Genomic DNA, 26,228 nt, shown 5'->3' with positions numbered 1-26,228 from the left:
AACCAAACGCAAGGAAAAAAAAACAGAGAGCAGAGCCAGAGCAGAGCCAGAGCAGAGCCAGAGCAGAGCCAGAGCAGAGCCAGAGCAGAGCCAGAGCAGAGCCAGAGCAGAGCCAGAGCAGAGCCAGAGCAGAGCCAGAGCAGAGCCAGAGCAGAGCCAGAGCAGAGCCAGAGCAGAGCCAGAGCAGAGCCAGAGCAGAGCCAGAGCAGAACCAGAGCAGAGCCAGAGCAGAACCAGAGCAGAGCCAGAGCAGAGCCAGAGCAGAGCCAGAGCAGAGCCAGAGCAGAGCCAGAGCAGAGCCAGAGCAGAGCCAGGGCAGAGCCAGAGCAGAGCCAGAGCAGAGCCAGAGCAGAGCCAGGGCAGAGCCAGAGCAGAGCCAGAGCAGAGCCAGAGCAGAGCCAGAGCAATTTCATGACGCCACTCGCTCCCCCAGTTTATTCGCCTGCCCTTGATTTCGCCGTAAGCGACGCCTTGACTTGATCTGCTTTTTCGCCCCTTCATCCAAGCAATCAATATCGTTACCAAGCATGTTACCAAAATTTGCTTGTTTATTTATTTCAATTCGAAAGGTCACATATAAACCCAATCGTGAGCCCAGTTGAACCCCCGGGAATAATTAGACCGCGCTTGTCCAGAAGGGGACTTGTCTGAACCCTTCTGGTCTAGCCAACGCCAGCTTCCGGGGTGCGCTCGAAGCACTGAATCCAGACTTTCAAAGTGTTTTCCGGATGAGGCTGCTTTGGAGGAGGCAGTCCTCAATACGGAGCAATGAGCCTCTGCACGATTTTGCCCTGTTCTGCTCACTCCCACAGAAAATTTGAAAACAGCGCGCACAGTAAAAGTCACATTTCTGGAGCAACATTTGAAAAGGGCCCAATAGGTCTTGTGTCTTTTTTCGAAAACGCTCCTTAGGGCATAACAGCAGCCCGCCCACGCAAATGAACACCGTTATCCGAAAGATCGATGTTCGCTCTATCTGATAACGGCCTTAGTTTTTGTGAATAAGCTGATGGGGGCTCAGGAGCGATGTGTGAAGTCATTGTTTACCAATGCTTGTATGCCCTTTTCAAATATTGCTCCAGATTTGACTTTTATTGTGCGAACTGTTTTCAAGTTTTCTGTGGGAGTGAGCGAGCAGTACGCCAGATTCGTGCAGAGGCTCATTGAATATTTTGAACTTTTTATTGTTTCTGCATGTCTAAAACCGGATTGGTGTCTGGTGCGAAGATATTTTGTTATATGCACGAATCAAAAGATTTGCTAGCTCGGTGGGTTCCGGGTTGATTACAGGGACAGTGACCGGTGATGAAGGATGTCATGTCCAGTAGTACAGTGTCTACACTACACTTCTGGCAGTGATCGGGCTCACAGATTGGCTGATAAAAGGATAATGCGATTGAAAACCGGGGAAATAATTCATTTGTGCCATTCCGAAGAGCCTTAGAGAATGCGGCCGCAGAAACTCAATAACAGTCAATTAAATTGGAATAAAAAAACAAATGCGTTTTTATTTGACCTTTTTATCGGACTCGGATGTCTGGACTTCCGGATCCTCGTCTTGTAATTCAACCGTCGACGCAGTCTTCCTCTTTTCGACGACGAAACATCAATTTCCGCCTCTTCGGGCTAAGATTTATTTACTGTCATCGGTTTGGCGATCGCATCCACCGTATGTCTTCAAGACTAGTCGGCTGCACATCGTGGGCGATAATGACGTGCTTGACCAGCAGATGGATAACTCCTCATATGTGCTTCTAGAAGTTTCAGTCAATCCCGACAGAATCCTACCGGTTTCTGCTGAACTGAACGTCCTGGCCTTTTGGTTCAAACATATTGTCCAAAGAATGGCGCTTTCATTCAGAGTTCTGTGGAGATACTTGTTGTGGTAACAGTTTAAAAAACACGGTTGACAGCAGGAGGCGTCAAAAGCGCCGCCTTCTTGTGGCCGTTCAATAATGATGTACTGGGGGAATGGGGCTGTTGAAATTTGACGAAACTGGCATCACGGGCGAATTGCTAGTTGCATATTGATTGATGCTACTACTGGTCCATAAGTGATCAGTAGGGTGACTCAAATAACTAGATACCTAACAGGGGGGGTTTAGGAACATTTCAGTGATTTTCAAGGAGTTTCAAGCACGTTCCAGCGAATCCATGAATGCTCCCGGCGGTTTAAGCGGCATTCTAGGGGTTTCAGAGGTGTTCCTGGGTGTTTCAAGGATGTTCCATGAGATTTCAGGGGCGTTTCAGGGGAATTAATTGAATTTCAGTGACCTTCCAGTAGGTTTAGAGGCATTACAAGGGATTTGAGGGGCATTCACGGGACTTCAGAAGCAATCCAAGGATTTCAGGGACGATCTAGAGGGTTTCAGGGGCGTGGCAGGAATTTTCATGGTTTCGGGGGGTGTTCCACGGCATTTCAGGGCGTGTCAGTGGATCCAGTGCATTCAAAAGGGTTTCAAAAGTATTCCAATGCGTTTCAGAGGCGTAACCAAGGGTTTTAGGGGGTGTTTCAGGATGTTTCGTGGGCGTTTAGAGGGTTCTCGAGGGGTTTCAGGGATACAACAGGGCGTTTCAGGCAGTGTTGCAGTCGAACCAAACATAAGCCAAAAATAAGCTGAACGTATTCAATTTGTTGAACTAGAACGCAGTATAACATACACCGAACTTGTGTGTCAGAGGTTTGGGCATTCTCCATAGGTATTGTTAAGACATTTGTAAATTCCTTTACTTTTAAAGACACGGACACGTTTAATGCTTCCAAATACAAATACAAATATTATTGTATTTTTATTGTAACAACGATTCATTTGACGCCATTCAATCTCATGGACTTCCTTCTGGAACTCCTCTTTGCCTACTTCCAGGAATTACAGCTGAGAGGTACTAGTTTTTCACGGGATCCTACAACAGTGCTTTCCAGAACTGTTTTCGGAGATTTTTCGATATCGCTCCCACACTGCCGTGCGCAGCATAGTTGTCCCATATTCACGGAATTCCTCCTGCGTCTTGTCCAAAGACATTTTCAGAGAATTCTGTCAAGATTCATCCTGAGATCTGCGCGAGAGTTTCTCTCTGGATATAATATATCGAGGATGTTATCGCGGGATTTCCCCTAGAGTTTTTAGAGGGATTCCTCTAGAATCCGCGATCCTTTCCAGCATTCGTCTTGGGATTTCTCCAGAAGAACTACCCGGGGTTTCTTCCAGAGTTGCTACAGGAGTTATTCCAAGGATTTCTGCTTGAGGTTTTCAAGGGACGTAAAAGTTTGAAGCAATTGAAGGCAAATCTACAGGATTTCCTCCCGGAATTTAATTCGAAATTTCTATTAGCTTTCTTCTACAGTTTCTCCCTGGATTTCTACAGGAGTTACAGCTTTGATATTTGGTAAAAGGTCACGCGAGGTTTCTTTTAGGGTTTCACCTGAGATTTCTCTTAGAGTTTCCCGGGACTTTTATTTGCCTAATCTACAGGCCGGGCTAAGATTTTTTCCCTTCTTCTAGACCTATTGCTGATATTTGTCATAGAGTTCTTCCCGTTTTTTTATTCAGATTTTTTTCCAGGCTTTTCTGCGTAGTTGTTAACCGGATTTGTTGCAGATAATTAGCTGAGATTTTTTGTGGACTTATTCGGGATTATTCCAAGAGTTTTTCCCAGAATTCTTTCTGGCAAATGTTTAAAGATTCTTGATGCTAGTTCAGGGATTCCTTTAATAGTTACTCTTGTAGGTCTTGCAGGGATTTTCCATATGTTTGTCTCAAAATATCTCCGGAACTGATTCGAAAAATCATGATAAGAATTATTTGAGAAACTGCGAAATAATTTAAAGGAGGAATTGTGGTAGAAATCCGATGAGGAATTCAGCACAGAAACCAAATATCCAAGTTCAGTTTCAAAACTGTGTGAGTCAATCAACGGTGATACGGCCTGTATAGATGCCATTTATTTTTAAAAGAAATTTTATGTGCAAATGTCATAGCAATTGGTTCAAAAGAACTCATAGAAAAATCTATAAATATTCTTTAACCGATTTTTCTTTTACTCTCGCAGAAAATTTGCAAAAAGAGATCTTAGAAGATTGTGCGATTTGATAGAGTTTCTTAGATAGTAAATCTTGCGCATTTTTCATTATTTTTTTTACAAATTTCTAGGACATTTATGTAGATTTTTTTTTGGAGAAAATATAACTTTCATATGGGGTCTCCAGTTAGTCTAGTCAGTGGTTAAGGCTATGGATCGCCAATCTGGAGACGGCGGGTTCGATTCCCGTTCCGGTCGGGGAAATTTTCTCGACTCCCTGGGCGTAGTGTATCATTGTACTTGCCTCACAATATACAAATTCATGCAATGGCAGGCAAAGGAAGCCCTTCAATTAATTACTGTGGAAGTGCTCAAAGAACACTAAGTTGAAGCGAGGCAGGTGACGTAGAGCCAAAAAGAAAAAGAACTGAAAATCTGTATACTATAGAAACAATTTTGGTATTTTTTTTATATTTTTAGTTGTTCAAACTCTTATTGCACTGTTCCCACCAAATCGAACTGCACAGTATGAAAGTGTGACGGTTAAAAAGTGTGACGATAAGTGCAACCATGCTGTCTGACAGCATTTTGACATCGAGAAATGTCACAGATTAGCACGTGGTGTGTGTTTCGTCGGATTCTTTCTCGGTTTTGTTTTGATTCTCAGCCATCTGACAACTCTCCGATTCAATTTTCTCTCTGTTTTTCTCGCGAAAGTTGGTGCAGTGTGGCCAGTCATGCAAGTTTGTGCGTTTCTTCTAGTGTAAAAAGTTTTTGAAATGTTAAATTTATGAAAATGATGTCGGCAACCGAGCACAGAAATAGTGTGATGGCTGAAGTGCATCAAAAATCCATCTTTGAAAGCAACCAGCAATAAATCATGTTTTGGACACGAAGGACTAATATAAACAACAGAACATGAATCCGGAAATTCGATTAGTTTCAGTGTAGAAGTTCATCACAGGGAACGTTCAAAAATTACGTCCATCATTTTGGGGGGAGGGGGGGTATAAGAAAGTGTGACAGTACGTGTATTAGGTAAGCGTGACAGAGGGGGGAGGGGGGGGTCTAGAAATCCCGAAAAACGATGGACGTAATAAATGAATCTTCCCACATCAGCGATGTTCATTTCAGTAGGGATGATCAAGTTGCAAAAAAAAAACTCATATGTTCCGCTTGCTACACGGAAAAATATTATAACCCAAAGAATAAGTTTTAAAAACTCAAATTTGGCTAAACTGCTTAAAGTTTTAACTCAAAGTTGGGTTGTTTTCTCCCTCGCCCCACCGCAATGTTGCCGAAAACAAAGAGAGAAGCACCGACGCATCCGCTGCTCTTCCGTGGAAGAAGCCAAATTTGGGTTTTCTTGTGTTAACCCAAATTTGCGTCATTTGAGGCCTCCGTTGGGTGAAAATAACTTACCACTGGGTTAATTTTTTTGCCGCTCTCAAACGAGAACTACTCACTCACCACTTTCGCTGTTTAACGCAAATTTGAGTAATTCCACGGAAGACCGGGATTGCGTCAAAACAATTTAAATTTGGGTTGATTTGTAGTTCCGTGCACGCTAAGATCAGTTTACCTTTTTTCCAAAAAGTGCACAACCGCAAATATGCGTAAATGATACTCAAATATAGGTAAACAGAATTCAAATATGGGTAATGTGGACACAAATATGAGTAATTGTAACCCAAATATGAGTTAATATTACCTATAAATGCGGTTGTGCACTTTTCCAAAATATGAGTTTTATTTACCCATATTTGCGTAAAGTTTACGCAAATTTGAATAAAATTTACCCATATTTTAGAAAAATAGGTAAACTGATATTAGCGTGTGTAGATGCGTACACGGTAACAAGAAATCACTCAAATCATGAGTTCAAAGCTAGGGGTGTGACACAAGATCAAAAATTTAAAAAATATACATAGGTTCAACCACGACCAACAAAAACATCGAAAAATTAGTAAATATGTATTCTTAGAACATTTTTTGTGGTTTAAACTAAGAATCTAGGTAGGGCTTTAAAAGCTTATTGCAATTTTCAACATAAAATAAGAAAGTATGAATATTCAGCTTGACGGGAATGCACTATTCTACAATCGTGACTTTTTCTTGGCGGCAAACACTCTTATACCGGTGTTTGTGAAAAGATTGATTTCGGCCCCAAATCCGTACCCCGAAAAAAGTGGGAGGTTTCATCCGAAAATAGAAACCACGTCGATACCTCTGCTCTGTCGCGACTCGCGGAGGACCACCAACCGAACGCGCGCCCCACACCGAAACCGAAAAAAGCAGGCGGAAAAGCGACGAATTATTGCGATAATCAATTTTCTCGGTCAATTTTTCTCGTTCTGCCCCGTCTCGGGAGCGCGCGCTCGCCCGCGCGCGGAAAACACTCCAAAATCTGAAGAATTCGATTGCGCTTGAGAGCACAGGAGGAGGAGGCGCAGATTTTACCGATCCCGCCAGCAGACGCCGCCACCGCCCCACCGCTGTAATTAAATTTCGATGTTTTTGTTTTGGGCGGTCGTTGGTGGTTACCATGGCGGCGGTCGATTCGGAGAAATTTTCCTGTTTGATGTCCGATTTTTTCTTCTTGTTGATCGCCCGCCGGCCGGCCGCTTGCTTTGTTTTATGTTTGGTACATAGTGCCATCTGGTGGAGCATTGGACGACGCAGCACTGAGTACAAAAGAGACGAGGGCGTGCGAAGAAGCGTACGACGTCGCCGCCACCATGCACGCACGGCCCAGCCGCCTTTGATGTGTGTGATCCAGTTTCTGGTGGGTCCCACAGGACTGGCTGTCTACCGCCCCTGGCGCGGGAAAAACTTCCAAAATCTGCTGTTTAATTTAATATTGATTCACCGCCGACGCCACCGCCGCCGACTACGATGAGGCGGTGTGTTCTTTTTTGGCAACCGAATGCTTTGATTAGCCATCCGGAAATTGAAACCGCTTTATTACGACGATTCTCGGGCGGGCGTTTGAAACAGGAACGGCCTCCGCCGACGGGAGTCGGCGGGCGGGGGAGTTTTATTTTATTAGGAAGGGGAACCCCGGAGCGGTCGCGGGCACACGGGGGCCCTTCAGAAAGTAATTTATCAAGTAGTTCGCCAAGCGGAACGAAAGTAAATAGCATTCAGCAAGCCATCAGCAGCGGGCGAAAACCCGCCGCAACACCTACTACGATTCGGCGGGCGGCGACGCTTCTGGCTGGGAGCGAAGGTCTTTGTTGTTTGCCATTGTGTCTGCTGGATCGAGGAGGAAGGTCCCCTCCGTCCTGATGGCTTCGTCGTAAGAGAGTGTGTGCAAATTTCGAAACATTTTCAGGCGGACAAGTTGCAGTTCAAGGGCAATGGCATCGAGAGGGGAGAAAGATAGGGTTACCAGCGATGGGTGAACACTTGTGCCATTTAACAGTTGATTGATTAATATAGGAACCATTTTCTAATGTGGCGGGCTTCACCACACGCGACTATAAATATGGTGTGGAAAACCTTACAAATGTCAACTTACCTCTCGGCTTCTGCAGCCCCTTCATCAAAGCATGCGTCTTCAGCCCCATACCAGCCGCCGCCAGCTTGTTCAAACTGTAACTGTTCAGGAAGCTCTGCTGATTGTTGTTCAGAAAGCTCACATTGTTATTGTTGTGAATCCCGCCCAATCCCGCCATCAGGTTCGCACCTGATCCCGCTCCACTAGCAGCACTGCCGCCACCCAGTCCCGACGATCCGTTTCCGTGAATACCGCCGACGCCGACGCCGCCGCCATGATGCCCGCCCAAATGACCCATGCCCGCCGCGGCTGCTGCTGCCGCCGCCGCCGCAGCATGGTGGTGCGAATGGTAGGGATGGTGATGGTGCGGGTTGGACCGCAGCGGCAACCGGCCCACTATTCGGGCACTCTCGTTCCACTCGATCCACTCGTTTGTCATTTTGTCACCCGGCGCACCGAGCACATTCAGTGCTGCCAGCTTGAACGATTTTTCCGGTAGACTTCGGTCACCGATGAAATTATAAGGTTTCACTGTACTGCGGATTCGTTTAGTTTTCACTCAGCACTTGTTTTCTTCTCCTGATAGGTACACAAACCGATCGAAAAAGGTGTAATTGCGGCGCAAATTTTGATTTCGTTTCATACAATGCCTTTCATAGACTTCTTCTCCACTCTTTTTGCACTTGGATCGTAATTAAAATGTGGCTTTTAGCTTCTACCTCCAAGTTGGCAACATTGCTGTCCAAACAAAACACTGAGTAAAAGTTCGTTCACTAGATATAAATTTGCACTTTTACGTGGATTGCTTCGATGCTTGTTAAATTGCTGCTTGTCACCCTATCACAGCTCAGTTGCATTCGTTTTTCCTCTCTAATACTGTTGGTTTACTGCGTCACCTTCGTTGAAGAACTGTCAAAAAAGATGACACATGAGCGGAGATTCTGAGCGATCGTAGCAATCCATGCGCACCCAGTAACGCAATCCCGTACCGAACTAAACGACCTGTCAACTGTCGGTGAATAATCCCGCAAACAAAGTAGGCACAGGTGACGGGTGACAAATCTCCGCATGTTTCCTTTTCTGACTGGCGATATCCGGAGGGAAGAGAAATTTTCTCACCGCCACGAAAGGTCGTAAATTTCCCCGAAACACGCAATAAATTCTCGCCTTCATCGTGTGAAAACCGATCCACGCCGCCGCAACCTAATTCCAAGTAATGTTCGATGTGTTTATCGGTTAAATTACATACTCCCTCCCTCCCAGTAAGGACCCAGTCAGTGCGAATGTGAAACCCGATCCACCCCTGCGTTTTCGAAAACTGTTACTGAACGGCGCGAAGTGTCAAGATTGATAGTTAATAGCATTTTCCCCCTGTCCTGTCATGGTGGTCGATGGACGCGGCATCGAAAACAAGACGCAACAACACCCAACACCGAAATAGTATAAGCCAGGGATCAGTGCTCATAATTAGGATTAATGTCAGCTTTACAAGTGTTGGAGCGAAGCAGCCCTGCCGGCACGGCACCCCACCCCTGATTCGTTCGATTGTTGCCAGACAAACAACTCATCGAGTAGGCGCGTACGTACTGGGTAGGGCCGGTTTTGAGCGCAAATACCGATGGTCGTCATGGTAGTTTGCAGAAATTCCTAGAAGATTGGCGCCGCTATCACCGCCACCAATCCAGGACCGGTTCCATCGAGTTCCCAGGAAAGCAACCCTGAATTGTACGTCACCACAAAAAAAGCACAGTCGTTTGTTCGTTCGTTCGTTGGTGGTCTAATGAGATCTAGTCAGCCGGCCGAAACAGGTGGCGTCATCGGCGACGAATGACAGGGGTGGCACCTACCGAATTCGGTCCCTGTCCATCTAGTAGCCGTTGAAAAAAGACATGAGAGGTGACCAAATCGGCGACGGTGGCGACGACCTTGATAGAATCAAATCAAAGAAGGCCTGCGCAGCAGCAGCAGCAACAACAATGAATGATGCTGTCCAGGGGTAGAAGATCCTACCCTTTACGCCTACCCAAACATGCCCACCTGCGCGCCATCTACTGTTGGTTCTAATTTGTAAACATCTTTTGTTTAATGGTTTTATAAACATCAACAGTAGCATAAACATCAGTGTTTTTCTCTCGATTTTGATGCTTATGATCAGTGTTTTCGGTAATTATCGAAATTTCTTGAATCATAGTGTTAAATTATTCTCACATTGGAGAAAAATAGTCGCTCAGGGAGTTTTCAATTTTCAGCCGATTTTCGCACTTCAAACAAAACAACAACAAAAACAATCTAGAGTAGAGGCTAATATTTCATAACGGTGAAAACAAAATAATGATTTTTTCGGAATGACATTTTTCAATCTAATATGCTGAATATAACATTCTTTATGTTTGAATCACATGCTGACTTGCTTTTAGCATGATAAAACTGTATTAAAATCAGTTTTGCAATCGAAAATTGAACTTTTCTTGTTTGACAGTTACGTCTTTTTACTGGTTCTAAAACATGATAGAGGGTAGGCGCAATTTGTTCCCAGTTGACAGTCAGCTTCTACCCCTGATGCTGTCACGCGCGGCGTTGAGGTTCAAAAATGGCGTCCGCGCAAAAGACGCGAACGGGGGGTCTATCAGAAGATTATCTGACAAATGATTGAGAGGAGTTGGCGGGGCCCGCAACTCGCAGTAGATTGGAGGGAACTTAATTACACAATCAAAAGATGATGATAATGGCGCACCGCAGAATACACACAAACACCCCTTCAATCGAGGGTCGCGTCGCTATGACAACAACTGACATCGCCAAGATGATAGACAGGTGACGCGTTGTTGTACGCGGACACGCAGACGAGGCACCAGCCTGATTCGTTTGTGGGAATTTTTCGTGAGGTAATTACACGAAATGTCACCGCGAGCAAATAGGGTTGGAGACCGAACGGAGAGGTTCTAAAGTCATTCGAAGCGACGCCATCGCGCTTCGAATCTGAGAAGTTCTAAGAGCCGCGCCAAGGTGAATTAATGGATGATGATTACTGCAGCAAGCGGCGACGAGACCTCTTCCGAGCGGGATAATTCGGAAGTTTGTTTTTAAAATGAACTTCGGGGCTGAGACGGAAAACAATGGCCGATTACGACGGTCATCAACGCCTACCTTGATGGGAAAATTAATCGCCCCAATGGCCGTCGTCATTTCGCGGCACAAGCACAATAGGTGGCGCAGAGATTTACTGGAAAAATTGAAAGGCTTAATGGACCAATTTCTTGACTTGAATTAACCTTGCAAGGTCGCGATTCAAGGAGGCGATTTGTTCGAGAGCGCGTTATGACAGATGAAGTGTTGCCAGGAAAATGAGCGTTACATACAGAGGGAGTGACACTAGTTTTGCCAAGCCGAAATATCCCTAAAAAGCAGAAAAAAACCGGTAAAACCGGCAAAACTTTTGCGAGTTCTGCCGGTTTTGTTTGTCTTTTTTTATATTTCAGCTTGGCAAAACAAGTGTCGCACCCCTGGTTACATCATACTGCAGAGCGTGCACGTCTACGCTTATCGCCTTCTGACGTTTCTGTGATTAGATTTTGCCTACATATGTGCATCTCTTAATTCCTGTTGCGGCTTATGCCAGTAGTGTTTTATCGCTGGACAGACCCTGCTGGTGACCGAGCACAAATGGCCGGCCATTCCAGGATATATGACAGCTCACGGCGGGCTACTGTGATGCGCGCTCAGCTTCCCCATTTCAGCTTCAGTCTCTGTCTCTAAACAAACGCACCGTGTGAGTGGCGATTGTAAATTGACCGAAATTGGATGACAATTGGAGTAAATTAGATGTTAATTTAATAATTTATGTTAATTAAGTGGGTTTTTAGCATATGAGCGAGCGTCTCCGAGCGAAAGCTGTCAATATATGACCGCACGCTGTCAATATGCGCGCCGCGCACGCATCGGAATCGTTTGACAGTTCTCGTTCTCGCCGGGGGCATTCAGGGTTGCTTCGATCGCGCTGCGCGCGTCGAGTGACCATCTGGGATCTGGCCTAGCCCTTGCGTGACTTCTCAATTGAGCTAATCTAATGTGATTAACGATTTATTTACTTAACGTCAACACCCCCACTTTGACGACGCGGGACGGGACAGTAGGAAAAAATCCTAATGTAAACATTCAGTTTCAGTCCTCCCTCGTTGAAGGAAGGAAGGAAGGGACGAGACTCGCACGCATAAAAATGTACCGGTTTATGATGGTGCACCGCGGTGGTGGAATAATGTGACACTTGTTGCTGTAATACCCCCATTCTAGCTAGAGCCGAGCCGAGCATTTGTTCGGCCGTTCGTTCATCGCAACGTAATTTATTTCTATTTAATTTGGCAGCGCTGTTAAGAGGCTTGTCGTTGTTTACTGCCCGTTGTTGTTGCAGTGAAACCTAGCGTCGTGGAAAGTTTTCCCTTCGAAACAAAACAAAGCAGAAAAAAAGCTGGAACTGTTAACTGCCAAATGACATGTAAATGATATGCGCCGAATGAAACACGGCTACACACAAAGCACTACTGACTGTACTTTCGTTTAGCTTTAGTTGGTGTGGTTGGTTAGTAATTGTCCAGAGGGCGTTCTAGAATGCGATGGCACCAAGAACAGCAACAACAACTCGTAATCTAAACGCGAAAATAATGGTCCTCAGGGTGTTATCAATTGTACAACCCGAAATATTAATTGTTTTAACTTTTTGTGAGCTTAGAGTAGGCGCTGGTTGAAAATTGTTGTAGGAATTATACCTCCTTCGGCGCTTCGATCCCAGTGTGCTTGGTTTTAGGGGCTAGACACTCTCCTGCGCTACGTTTCATCTCTAGATAGTATGTTTTGATCTAAGTATTCATTAGCTAGGAACCCAAAAAACATAGTAATCAGTAGAATAATACATCAAAATGCCACAAAATAAAATCCAAGAGTGCATATTTACTCATTTGTTGACGTTTTGATAGGCCGTAATTGAAAATACATAATTTTCAAATCTTTTGTCCCACCCCTAGCTTACTAACACATACTTTGGGTGACTTTTTTCACCGTGTATGTCGGATAAGAACATTTTTGAAACCCCAGTATGAAAAATGTCGAGTTCCATCATGCCATGGTCGACCTCAAATGCCAAACAAGAACTATTTACTATTTTACTTATATTTCGAATTCGCTCATTATTCCGCCGTATTTCGAGTTCGAGTTAAGTACAATTCCGATTAGAATATCGTGCTTTATCGTATTATTCAATGAAAGCGAGATTTCGTCTTTAATTTTTTGGACCCTATTCGACAATGATTGCTGTCGAAGTACCGGGACAAACTTTTAATTCGACAAGCTGGTCACCTTAACTTGATCATTGCAATTTGAAAACTCTATTTTTTGTCGTTTCTTACTTTTGACTTTATACCATTTTGATCAGAAGTTATGTGAATTGAACATCTCCAGAAATGGACCTTATAAAAGAAAAGTTCATTTGTTGGGAAGTTCAATACATATGAACAAATCAAATAATCGATTAAATAATAATCGCAAAATCATTTGTCCAAAAAGGCACAACTCTGTTCGTCTGGCGTAGATTTGCGGCTATCGCTAAAGCTAGTACTCGTGCGGTTTAGACCACCAAGCTAACAATCGCACCATGCTATAGGATGAGAGTTCGATTCCCGCTCCAGGGGATGAAACTTTTCGTGAGAATAGTTTCTTTCCCGTTTCCACAGGGAAGATTTAACTCAAGCCGGCAGTTCACAAATCCTGCTTCCATGTCCAAATTCGGTACCTCTTTAATGAAAAAATCGATGTTTTTCAGCAGGTAACGAATGGTCTAGCAATAACAACTTTGGTTCGAGATTCCTCTGCAAAGTGGCGCTAGTGTTAAAAATCTAACACCTACAGCTCAGAATCCGGATGAGGTAGAGCGATGCCTGCAATAGAATCCTTGATTCATGATTAGCCCACTAGGTGGCGACTAGTGTCAAGAAAGTTCAAGCACGTGTATCTCAAAACCTCTCTTATGAGCTAGAAGTGTGACGTTTTCAGAAAAGCTATCTAACAATCTAGGTTCGAAATTCTTTTACTAGACGGTGTCAGCATCAAAAATGTTTATGCACCTTTATCTATGGATTAAGATAAGATAGAATCACGTCCTCAGTAAAGATGTTCAGTAAGCTTTGAATTCTCTGGTAATGGATTTCTGGATTCATAAATTATCCGCTAGATGGCACTTCATATGAAAATTCAATCACGTTCTCTTGAAATCACAAAAACGCTAGAAGTATATCATCAGCAGGTTAGGAATTATCTGGCAACAAAGGCCTTGGAGCAAGTTTTGTACATTAGCCGACACCAGTGTCAAATTCATTCAAACCCTTATATATTTAAAAAAAAAGCTAGAATGATTCAGTTTCCAGTATACATTCTTCCAATACCCCAATGTAAACGGAGGAACAAATTGTTGAAACCATGGTTGAAACTCAATGATTTTTAACTGAAAGTTCGCCAAGTCCAACAAGTTTGCAGTTACTGCACCGCTATCCGTCGAAATAAAATGTCAATAACGACGCGATGTTTTTCGCATGCACATTGCAGTGCGATGTTTTCCCGATGTTCTGCAGGAATTGACATTTTTTCGACGTCTGTCAGTATTTGCGTTTATCGAACATCTACTGTAATTCTGAATCTTAGAAACAGCTTTTTCTTAATATATCAGGCCAAACATGTCTAAAGGTCCTATCTGCAGAAGAGAGGCTCTCTTTGGTTTCCCTCTCTTTCGTTAATATCTCAGCTGTTTATTAATATTATAATTGTCTCCTTGCATTGAACGATGATCAAAATAGTCGTCTTTTGATTTGTACTGCATAAATAGTTGAAAAGTGTACCATTACATTGCAATAATTGAAAGAGAAAGTGAACGAAGAGAATCTCTCAAATGCAGATAGGACCTATTGAAATGTTTGACCTGAAAATTAAACTCTACACGATACCGATTTCCTAAAATTTTAAAAATTATTATCAGTCATCCCTCGAACGAAAGCTGAATAAATTGAACACCCCTTGAAATGAACTTCTCAATAAAAAGTTCATTAATAACAGGGATGTTCAGTTATCAATTTATTTTTTATATTCCGCTCAAGAAGGTTGAAGGAATCGTCATTGACATAATCGTCATCATTGAAAATTCATTTTTTTAAATTTCAAAGATAAACATCACAACGGTTAAACAATTGTTAGTGCAATCCAAACCTTGGACAAACTCCAATTCTAACCTCCGAAATATTTCTGATGCGATTCCTGGTAGAATTTCTGCTGATTTTTTTTCAAATTAATTGATTGGTAGAAATCTTTGTGGAATACCTATTCATTCGACGATGATTTCTTCCTCGTGGAAATTCAAGAAAGAACCAATAAAGACCATAAAGACATCCAGAGTAATATTTGAAGAAATTCCTAGAAGCATTTCTGGGGAAATACGAGATCAATGCTAATATTTCAAGAAATTTTTACTACAGAAATAAACATCTGGAAGAAAATCTGAAGAAAATTTTGCAACAATACCTTGAAGGAAACCTCGGAGGGAACCCCGGCGTATTTTTTAGTGAAATCCTTTGATCTATAGAGAATGTTTTAGGTGAAATGTAACATTTTCAATGAAATCCTTGATTAAATGATTTGGCGGAAGACATTCCTGGTGAGACTTTTAAAGGAATGTACCGTTACCAATCGATTTATTGTTAGAATACTAGGAATTCCTTGAAGCCCTTTAACAAACCTCCTGATACTCTTCTGCACTCCTCTGAAGCCCCATGATACCCAATGAATTCAATCGAAGAAACTCATTGTAATTGTTTCCGTAAGCGTTCAAAAGCCCCTTAGAAGGGCCCTGAATGCTCCGGGAACCCTCAACACGAATCCCCTCAAATCCAAGGGTAACCCTCTGAAACTCATGAAGCTCCCTAAAACACGCTGAAACACCCTAAAGCCCTCAGAAATCTTTAGAAATACCTTGAGCTTAAGGCGAAACTGGAAGCATTTCTTCTTTTTTTTAGTTTTTATTTTTTTAAAAAAATATCGAAGCAATATTTTCAAGAACGGTTTTCGTACACATTTAGAGTATGGATCAATGTATCTTCTGAATTTTTTTCGTGTGAAAAAAGTTTTCCATTTTTTTCAAAAACTATTTTTTTGTAAAATTTCGTTCAGAAATGGTTCCTGCAAAAACGAAAAACATGTTCCACTACGAAAAAAAATCAGAAGATACCTTGATCCATCCTCTACATGTGTACCAAAACCGATTTTGAAAATATTACTTTGTTATTTAATAAAAAAAATCAAAAACCAAAAAGTGAGGAAAGCTCCCTGAAACCCACGAAAACCCCATGAAAGTCCCTAAACCGACTTGAAACATCTAAGAGACACACCGTACACTTCTCTTAAACTCGCATTTAGTAACCCTAAAAAATCCAAAAGCCCTCTAAAAGTTCTTCAAACGCTCTTTGAAACCCCTGTTGAAGCTCTATTGAAAACCATTCCTCAAAAAACCTTCTGAAGACTCGTGAAATCGCAATTGAAGCCATCTCTGAAGCTCTTCTGAAAACCCACGAAGCTTCGTTTCACAAACACCCATGAAAACTCCTGAAACGCCCTGAAACCACTATGACACACCCTGCGAGACTCTCCTGTAGCTCTAGTGAAGATTGAAACCGCTTGAAACGTCTTGACAAGCCTTGAAACCGTTCTAGAACTCCTCTAAAGCTCTCCTGACAGTGTCTGAAGCCTACTGATACTTCGGGCATCTATATTATATTTGTGCGCTCAAAATAGCGAGTATAGGTGCAGAAGTCAGCCATTGTGGGTGCCATATTGAGATTCTAACCTAGGATATTCTAACGAGCTTCTCAACTAGTAGGCTTCGAAAGAAGCGCTTTTAAAAAACAAGTAAAAACGTCAAGTAAACAGTTCAGCCAACTAGTTCGGAAAGACCAAACTTTACCGAACAACATATTCTTCAGAGAAAGACAAATCTCCTATGGAGTTCGTCTGTAAATGAACAATACAGCAGACTAACTTGAAAGAAGAGCCTTTGCTGAAAAAATGGAAACTTTTTCATAGAGAAGTTAACAGATTGGCTGCATAACTACTCTATAACAGTGCACACATGCACACTGCTAATGCGAAAGAACACCTTTTGTTCAAAGAAGGCAAATCTTAGAATAAGTTAGAATTATTGGCGTTTACAGGGCGACTTAACATCAATACTTTGTATTTCAAGTAAAAAGAAAATGCCCATCAAATGCAGTACAACATAATGAATTTAAGCTTATTTCAGATATATTGTGTATCCAGTTCAAAGTTGGATTATCCCGACTGTTTGTGCAACTGTTCAGAACAGTCGTGGAATATCGAGGGGATTCTCGATGTATTCTACAGAAACCAATTAATCAGCAAATTTGTTCAAGCACATCATTATTTCAAACGTATAGGTCTTCAGAATAACAAACATTAGCAATTATCCTGGAAATAATATAACCTGCATTTATTAAACCTAACATAGGAACATTTAAAACATTTCAGGCCAAACATTTCAATAGGTCCAATCTGCAATTGAGAGGCTCTCTTTGTTCAATTTCTCTTTCAATTATTGCAATGTAATGGTACACTTTTCAACTGTTTTTGCAGTACAAATCAAAAGACGATTGTTTTGACTATCGTTCAATGCAAGGAGACAATCATAATACAAATAAACAGCTGAGATATTAACGAAAGAGAGGGAAACCAAAGAGTGCCTCTCTTCTGCAGATTGGACCTTTAGACATGTTTGGCCTGATTTATTGCGGAAAAAATATTTTCATAAATTTGTTGAGTGATAAACATTGCATCTGAACACCCCCCGACTTCCGCTTAAAAAAGCTGGCGGCTTGACTGCCGGCAACAGCTGATCAGGGCGACCAGTTAGCTGTCCTTGCCTTTTAGCTGTCCTTGAATGCTTTTGAAAACGCGTTTGCGCGCGAAATTTTTCTCGCTCATTTCTGCTGTCAAATCCGTCACCGACTGTTTGAAACGGCGACTGTTTTGAACGGTCGTGAACAGTTTGGAACTGGACGGTCAATAACTACATGCTCCCAAAAAACTAAATAAATGTGGACAAAATGTTTTGTTGATAACGTGAAATAGAATGCCTGTGCTAATTTCTAGACAATGATGAATGTTCATAACGAGGTTCATAACCAGTAGATTACCATTAGCCAGAAAATTCGCTTAAAATCAAGGACTCTTCCAAGGATTTCCTTCAGGGAAATTGAAATTCTATTGGCGATTAAAAGTAGAGGTTATGTCGTAAAAGTGAGGAAGTTTGAAAGCAAAAACGAGATTATTTCGGGACATTGTGGAGAAATTCTGGAAAAATAATTTGAGAAATTTGAGAGTACTGTCTGAGGGAACCTACTGTTCTTGAAATAAATCTTCCAAGTAATTTCGGGCAGAATATAAAGGACAAAATAAACAAATACCTAGAGGAATTCGTTCTTCTGCAGTTAGACTGTTGGAATAAATCTCCACAGGCATTACTTAACCCTTTGGAGCCGGATAGTTACGCCACTGCTGCCGCAACCTCGCTGGCCTCGAATACGTTTGTTATGCTCGGTTTCATCGCCGGGGTCATATTGACCCCTCCGGCTTCAAAGGGTTAAAAGAACCACACCTCTGGAAAAAAAATCAGGGAGCCAATGTTGATTTCCTCTCTGGAATCCTCTCAAGATTTTCATCAGAAAGTTAGATTGATATTTATCCTGGGTTTCCTCCATTCTTTAGGGGATTCTTTACGAATTTCTCTAGTAATATCTTCAGGATTTTTTTTTGCAAATTTATTACTGGCAGGGTTTCTTTGAACAGAATATTATGGGGATTTGATTTTTCTAGAGGAATGCGACTAGAAATATAGAGTAAATCACTCAAAGAATACAATGGTGTATCCAGCATCAGCAGGGTTTCTTCGGAACTCGATTAGCTTTTGAAGGCTGACTCCACGGATACATAAGAAATATTGGTAAAAATTGGAGAAATTGTTTGTTGAAATTCCTCAAAGTCCAGTCATCGACACAACAATTCATAATCAAGTTTCGATAGGAGACTTTTTTGAGAAACTCTTTCGAGAATTTTCTCCAACAATTTCCTGAGTCTACAGAAATTAATCATAAAAAAATCTGGCATTTCAAAAGAATTGTCTAAGAACCTTTCGAGATTTTCTTTATAACTCTGGAAGAGATGATAGATTTTCATTCACAAGAATCGCGAGAAGAGATCCTTGGAGGAATTCTGGGGATGCACCATAAAGGAGATATCCTGGATTTTCTAACAAACACCTGAAGAAATTACCTAGGCATATTCAGGCAAGATTAGAAAATGCAATCATGGTAGAAAACTTATGTTGCTAGCACTGATTTTGCAAAATAATGTGTATTGCTACAGTGCTAAAGTTCAATAGATATAACTGATCTAGATCATTTCAAAGCTTTGTAGAATTTTTCAAACAATTTGTTATTTCCTTTCAATTGAAACACATCGTCAAAAATGCAAAGTTTTTTGCAGTTACCACACCAATATTAGTTAGAATAAAATGCCAAAAGTGATGCGATGATTTGCGCATGTACATTTGTTGCTGTGCGATGTTTTCCGGAAGCAGCTGTACTGTCCGGAGTAGCTGTACTCTGCAGGAATCGACAGTTTTTTGACGTCTGTCAGCTGTTGCAGTTATCGAACATCTACTGTAATTCAAAGTCTTTGGTTCAGCTTTTTCCGATAGGAAACTGTCAAAAAAACGCAAACCTCGACGGAACGGACGCTATGTGTTCCAGGCTTAACGTATTAGACACGATACCGATTTCTTAAAATTTTAAGATATATTCTCAACTTTTAGATCATCCCTCGAACGAGAGCTGAACAAATTGAACACCACAATGAAATGAACATTTCAATAAAAAGTTCATTCTTGATAGGGATGTTCAGTTATCATTTTGTTTTTTTTTTCTTTTGCTTACCGGAATCGCAGTCTTAAGCGGTTAAAACGAGCTTATTATTAATTCGACGTTTCGACACGGGGATTGCGACTTCATCAGGGGTTTGGTCGTATCAAAACGTCGGGTCAATCGCATAAGACTGTTAAGCCGTTAATTATAAGCTGAAAAATAACCTCTCATCAATATTTTTTTACAATCAGAAAGAATTAATTGTAAATAGAAGTAACGTAAAAGCGCACTGTACGAAAAAAACAATTTTAAAATTTAAGAAACATCACAACAGATGGGCAACTGTTAGTGCAATCCAAATTTCAGACAAACCCCAACCAAAGACCCATATGTCCGATGCGGTAGGCACAGGGATTTTTTGCAAGAGGGTAACGAGTTCTATTCCCGGTCGGTCCACTAACTTTTCGCAATGAAAATTTCCTGGACTTTCTTGGGCAAAGAGTGCCTTCATGATGTGATGCCTGTTGACAATTCCGACAGAAATACTTGGAAGGAATACCATTCCATTCTATCGAAGGTTTCCTACTTGTAGGAATTCGTGAGAGAATCTACAAAGAAATCCGGAATGAGCTGACACACAAATCTGGGGGAAAATCTTTTCAGCCTACATATTATTTTCTTTTTTTTAGCTTTTCTTTTAGAGCGCCGTTTATAAACCATTAAGGAACTTGTTTTTTTTTACGACCCAGCTCCCCAACCCCTAGAAATCAGTGTTTTGTTTAGTTTTAGAGAGCTAGCAAGGACACTTAATCTTAGGCACAAGGGCTAGGAAATACCTGTGTTCCATCCCAGGATTCCAAGGACTAAGGGGTGAGATTAACAAGATCAGTTATACAAGATCAATGGCATCTCGTAACCTCACTTTTTACCTGTTCAACGACCCTAAAACTTGCAATTGCGAAAAATTCAGGATCAGAATCAAATTGCAAATGGACGGAAACGGCTAGCCTCATCATTTTCTGCAAATTACAAGCACAAATTTACAGTTTGTTGAAAACATTCAAGAATTTACATTCGTTGAACAGGTAGATTTGAGGTTAGGGAATCACCACTGTACAAGATGTCCCCGATGGTGTAGAATCAATAACGCTGCACAGTAGGCCTAGTAGCCGCTTTAATGCTTGTAATGCATTTTCGATGTACTGCAAGCATCAATAATGACAAGAATAATAGTAGAAGTAGTTGATTCTATCATTTCCCAGGATTCTTTCAATGAATGGCTGTGTATGTGTAGACTAGACTAGACAAAAATCTAGGGGAATATCTAACAGAGTTACTAGAATCTATTTCTGTCTGGCTGTATGTCTGTCTTACCATTATGCACTCGGAAACTACTGAACCGATCGGCGTGAAAATTTGTATACGGGTGTTTTGGGCTAGCAAAAAGGTTCATAGCATAGTGTGAGAACCCTTAAATTTCTGGAAAAAGGGACTCCAAGACAAATTAAATAACAGGGAACTTCTCCATGAAACTGTATGTCAAAAACCACAGTAGTTAGGCAAGGCAGTACGACGTTTATCGGGACAGCTAGTCCTTAAGGCTTTACGGGACGTCATCATAATCATCAATCATTACTATCAAACTTTGAAGATGCAAATCTCAAGTTGTACTGCATAAAATGGGCTGAAAAATTGATCGTTTGTATGCTTACATCACAGACAAATAGACGTAACACCTTGAACGATTTTCATGGAAATCCATCGCCCAGTTCACACTACCATCACCTGGTGGAAAAGTTGCACGAATCACTGTGTTGTGCAATATCGTCAACAGAAGGCACTAGTGTGAAACGTCAAACGCATAGAAAAACGATGCGCGCGCCTCTGGTTGTGAAAGTCACATCTATGAAAATTTAAAATGATCGTGAAAAGCGTGGTCGATGGAAATTTCGCAAGTGTTACGTCTGTTTGCCTGTGGCTCAAGTATGATGCTCATTCTACCTAAACCAGCTTAAAAAAAATCTTGCGCTGTACTCGGCGCTGTATTCCCGAGGATAAGAACACCGACGGTCGGTGATAAAAAGACAGTGCTCAAGGCCCCAATCAGAATCAATATGGTGAGATCTTTCTGATATTACGCGTAAATGTTTATTTGAGGACCGTTGGGTTTCATAACCTTTCAACTCGTTTCAGGGAGCGTGTAAAGGCGCTTAAGCCTAAGCTTGAGAGCCAGGACATACGGGGGAAATTCTTTTGTCCCAAGATTCCGGAGGACATGGAGTGACATTAACTTTCTTAGCAAAGTCACTCCCACCGAAGCGGTAATTATCACTTTTCACTGAACGGTTGGTACTAGATGTCCCCGTTTTCTGATTTCAATAACAATATCAACGCTGCGCACAGTAGGCCTGGCCACTTTAATGCTTGTAATGCATCTCCGATGCACTGCAACAATCCTATCATTTTCCAGGATTCTTTCAATTAATGGCTTTGTACGTGTAGACTATACTAGACTAGACTAATCAGTTGGGTTGTTTAAGGACAGACTTGTTAGAATCCCAAAATGGCCGCCACAATGGCCGACTTTGGCACCTACTCACGATTTCGAAAGCACAAATCTCTTCGTAAACAAAACCAGCGCACCTGAGCTTCTTATTTAAAGCTTTTTACAAGTGAGCAAGAACAGAATAATAAAATGCACTGTTGTTTGAGGCTTGCTTCTTGAGATTTGTGCGTTTGAAGTTCTGATGCACTGTTGAAGCGGGATTTCAAGAAGTTTGTCCTTAAGTTGCAGTATATTCAGTTGGGATAAGTTGGACTTGAGGTAAGGTTCAAGGAGGGTTCATGGAAAAGGGGCGAAGTGGGGAGCTGAAAGGCTTTAAAGAGAGTCACCGGATATCCACGAACTGTCCTGAATATTGGTCAGTGTATCTACAAGCATAACCAGTAATCATTTGATGTACTCATGAATCTTAATATTGTGTGTGCATCACAGATCATAGACCATGGAGCGAGAAGCTTCATCGCCCGGAGAGGCAATGAAAACGTTACGCCATCATTTGCTATGATTACCGTCTACCCCCGTTGATGGTTTAACCTCATCTAATCTGAACACTTTTTAATTTGACCCCCTTTAATCTGCACATAGTTCAAACTAAAAAAGGTTCAAACGTCATTCGGTTCATGGAACGGGATGAAACGGAACACAGAATCAAAACAAAACAGCAAAAAGAGTTACCATCAGTGTGTTTTTCGATGCCCACAGGGTTACTAGAAGTGCGAATTAAAAAATGAACCCCGTTGGTTTGCATGAGGTGTCGTTCAAACCAATGGGGGTAGACGGTATTTAGAAGCTTAGATACCACACTAACTAGTAACCAAGTAGGGAATTCAATATTTGTTTAGATTCTTCAAGACCTCCCCTGGTTATCAAATCTACAAGCATAATTAGTGATCTCCCGCCTTATTACGAATGAAGTTTATACTTGCATTCACATGGGCTATGTGTTATTATATTTTACTTCCTGAAACAAGTCTCCTTAAAATATTATGAAACGTCTTGAAAGCCCTTTAAGTCCCCGTAAGCTTCTATAAACTCCTTTAAAGTATCCTAAAACTCATGGGAGCCCATGAAACCTCCAAAACTCCCACAAATCTACTAAGACGCAGGGAGTCTACTCTGAAGTCTTCGCTGAAGCCCTCCTAAAACCCCCTGAAGATCTTCTTGAATCAGTTCCAAAGCCTCCTGAGGTCCTAGTGAACTTCTCTCAAACTGTCCTGTAAGCCTCTTGAATCTTCTTGAAACACCTTCGAATCCCTCTGAAGCCCCCTGAAGGTACTTGAAACCCTCTAAACCCCTTGAAAGCCACTGAATCTTGAATCAGCTCTGAAATCACCTGAGATCTGAGTGTAGAATTACCATTTAAGTTAAAATACACATTAATAAAAAAAAACCTGAGATCCGAGTGAACTTCTCTGAAACTCTCCTGTAAGCCCTCTGTATCCTCTTGAAACACCTTCAAATCCCTCTGAAGCCCCCTTGAAGCTCGACTTAAAGCACCACGAAACCCCCTGAAATCTAGTGAAACGCCTTGAGCATCACTCGGAAACCATTCTTGAAGCGCCCTAAGACCCTAGAATCCCCTGAAAGCCCTTGAAATGCCTGGAAACGGCTTGAAAAAAAAACTCTATGAAACGTACGTTGACGCATGACTGAAAACTCTTGGAGCTTCCTGAATCCCAGGGAGTAGACAAGCTCTTCTGCAAGCCTATGAAGCTTCCTGAAACTCCCCGAAACGTCATGAAATCTCTATAAAATTCCCCTTGAGAAACCCTTTGGAACGTTTTGAAACCTCTCTGAAAGACCAACAGTCTAAATCAGGAAGCACGTTTATCTATGGAAGAATCCTTATAGAAGCAAATAACAAATCCCAAGAGGAAACACTGGAGCAATCCTTGTGAAATTCCAGGTGAAATTTGTAGAGTAAGTTGACTGGAACCCACTCTGAATACTTCGCTGAAGCTCTGCTGAAAGCTCCTGAAACTTTTTAAATCAGCTTGGAAACCTCCTGAGATAATCGTGAACTTCTCTCAAACTCTCCTAAGCCCCCTGAATCTTCTTGAAACACCTTCAAATCCCTCTGTTATTGAATCATCTCTGAAACCTCCTGAGATCCTTATAAACTTCTTTTAAACGATTCTGTAAGCCACCTGCATCTGAATCTTCTTGAAATACCATCAAATCCCTCTGAATCCCCCTTGAAGCTCGATTGAAAGCTCCAGAAAACCCCTTGAAATCCAGTGAAACGCCTTGAACATTACTCGGAAACCATCCTTGAAGCTCCCTGAAACCCTCGAGAACCCCATGAATGCCCTTCGAATGCCTTGAAACACCTATGATGTCCCCGTAAGCTTCTTTCAAAGATTTATGTAGCGCCCCACAACGTCTCTTGAAATGTATTGAACCGCCTAGCAAACTCTGGGAAACCCACGTTGTAGCTTTACTGAAAACCCTTGAAGTTTCCTGAATCCCAGGGAGATAGATAAGCTCTTCTGGAAGCCTATGCAGCTTCCTGAAACTCCCCAAAACGCCTTGAAACCCCTGTGGAAAAACCTCTCTGGAGAAACTCTACGGAATGCTTTGAAACCACTCTGGAAGTCCAACAGCTCTAGAAACGGGGAATCAGGCTTATCACAACAGTAAACACAATTTCTAAAGGAAGCCCTAAGTTACACTAAAGAGGAAAAATCCTGAGAAAAACATCTGAAACATCCCAATGGAGCAATCCTTGTGAAGTTACAGGTGCAATTCCTAGATTAATCTCCATGAAGAATCCCTCGAGAAATTACAGGACGAAACCCTATATGAATTTCTGAAGCACTCCCTTAGGTAGTTTCTGTAGAAACTTTTAGAGGAGTTTCCGTATACATCCCTCGAGTGATTTCTGAAGTAATCCCTATAACAATCTCCGAAGAAATCCCTAGAGGCATCCCTAAAGGAATTCCTTGAGAAATTTTTGGAGTAATTCCTAGAATAATCATTGGAAGAAATTTTATTGAAATTTCTGAAGAAATCCCTGTTCACATTCCAGATGAAATTCACGGAGGAATTCCTGAACAAGGTTTTGGGATAATATCTGGAGCAATTACGTGAGAAGTTCTTGCATGAATTCCAGGAAAACTCTAGCGAGAAGTTTTGTAAGCATTTCTGCAGGATTTCCGGAAGAAATCACTAGATAAATTCCTTAATCAATATTAAGAGATATTCTGGTATGAATACTTCAATGAAATCCTGGAGGAATGACTAGAGAAAATCTCTGGAAATCCATAGAAAACACTTCCGAGATATCTACAGAGGAATCTCAGAGAAATTCCCTCAGAAATTCCTGTATAAATTGTCTGAGTAATTTCAATCCATAGCTTTTTTAAGGCGAATTGATCAAATTAATGGTCGCAGTGGTACTATGTCCCCAACAGGAGAAAAAAAGGCGAATTGAACATTAAACGGTGATGAAAAAGAATTCGGCTAGCTGCTGCTTTGGTACGGTTGCCTTCGGCATACACAAAACGAGAAAAAATGTGAAATCGTAAGTGGAGTGAAATTGTGCGCCTACATCTTTTTGCTCCCATCTAATCAGTCATTGGCAAAGGTAAGGTGGAATATCTTTAATAATTGACGAGATGTACATATGACGAAGTTATTTTCTACCCTAATAAGACAACTAGGCAGCTAAAAAGTCCCTAATTTAGGCACAAACAAACAATATTACTGAGTAGAGGAAAGCATCGCTTGCTAATTTTCAACGATTGCTTTGATGCCACCAAAGTCGGCGTTCGCGTTTGACGCACAATCCACCACAACGAATGTTATGCAAATATTTATCAAAGCAACCCTAATCGCTGCACGTCACTTGCATACATCACTCTAATAATATTGTTCGCAAGAGCCGGTCGGTCACCGTAAAAGGACATCCCTCGAGTCCATTACCCGTAAGTGATCATTTCTCGGAAATGATTCCTCCAACTTGCGCTGCTCTCCCTCTAAAATACTGGACGTCGATTGCGCTTTTATCCACCACCAATAGCACCGGGTACCGTCGGCAAAACGCTCGCTTGCTAAAGCTAATCCGACGCGTCCAAGCAAGCCGTGCGCGCAAGAGCGTGCCTACCCCTAAAAGGATCTCCAGCCAGCGAGCGCACGGTTCAATCACACCATTATTACTCAGCTAGCTAGCTTGCTAGGATCG

At 41.9% G+C, this 26,228-nt stretch overlaps 1 protein-coding gene across 2 annotated transcripts in view; it reads right to left on the bottom strand.

The window, feature by feature from the left end:
* Positions 1 to 26,228, bottom strand: part of LOC115253705 (ETS-like protein pointed) — a 369,875-nt gene that overhangs the window by 131,467 nt on the left and 212,180 nt on the right. The window contains exon 1 of one of the 2 annotated variants that reach the window (XM_062847444.1): positions 7,541 to 8,045. The exons of the other annotated variant lie outside the window; for it this stretch is intronic. Within the exon in view, the coding sequence (XP_062703428.1) occupies positions 7,541 to 7,958 (418 nt within the window). The 5' untranslated portion in view covers positions 7,959 to 8,045. Of the gene's footprint in view, positions 1 to 7,540; positions 8,046 to 26,228 lie in introns of those variants that run through there. 2 annotated transcript variants of the gene reach the window in all.

The sequence above is a fragment of the Aedes albopictus genome, chromosome 1 (assembly GCF_035046485.1).
Source record: "Aedes albopictus strain Foshan chromosome 1, AalbF5, whole genome shotgun sequence".
Taxonomy (NCBI): domain Eukaryota; kingdom Metazoa; phylum Arthropoda; class Insecta; order Diptera; family Culicidae; genus Aedes; species Aedes albopictus.
Note: the sequence above shows the minus strand (reverse complement) of the source record. Positions and strands in the feature narration are given on the sequence as shown.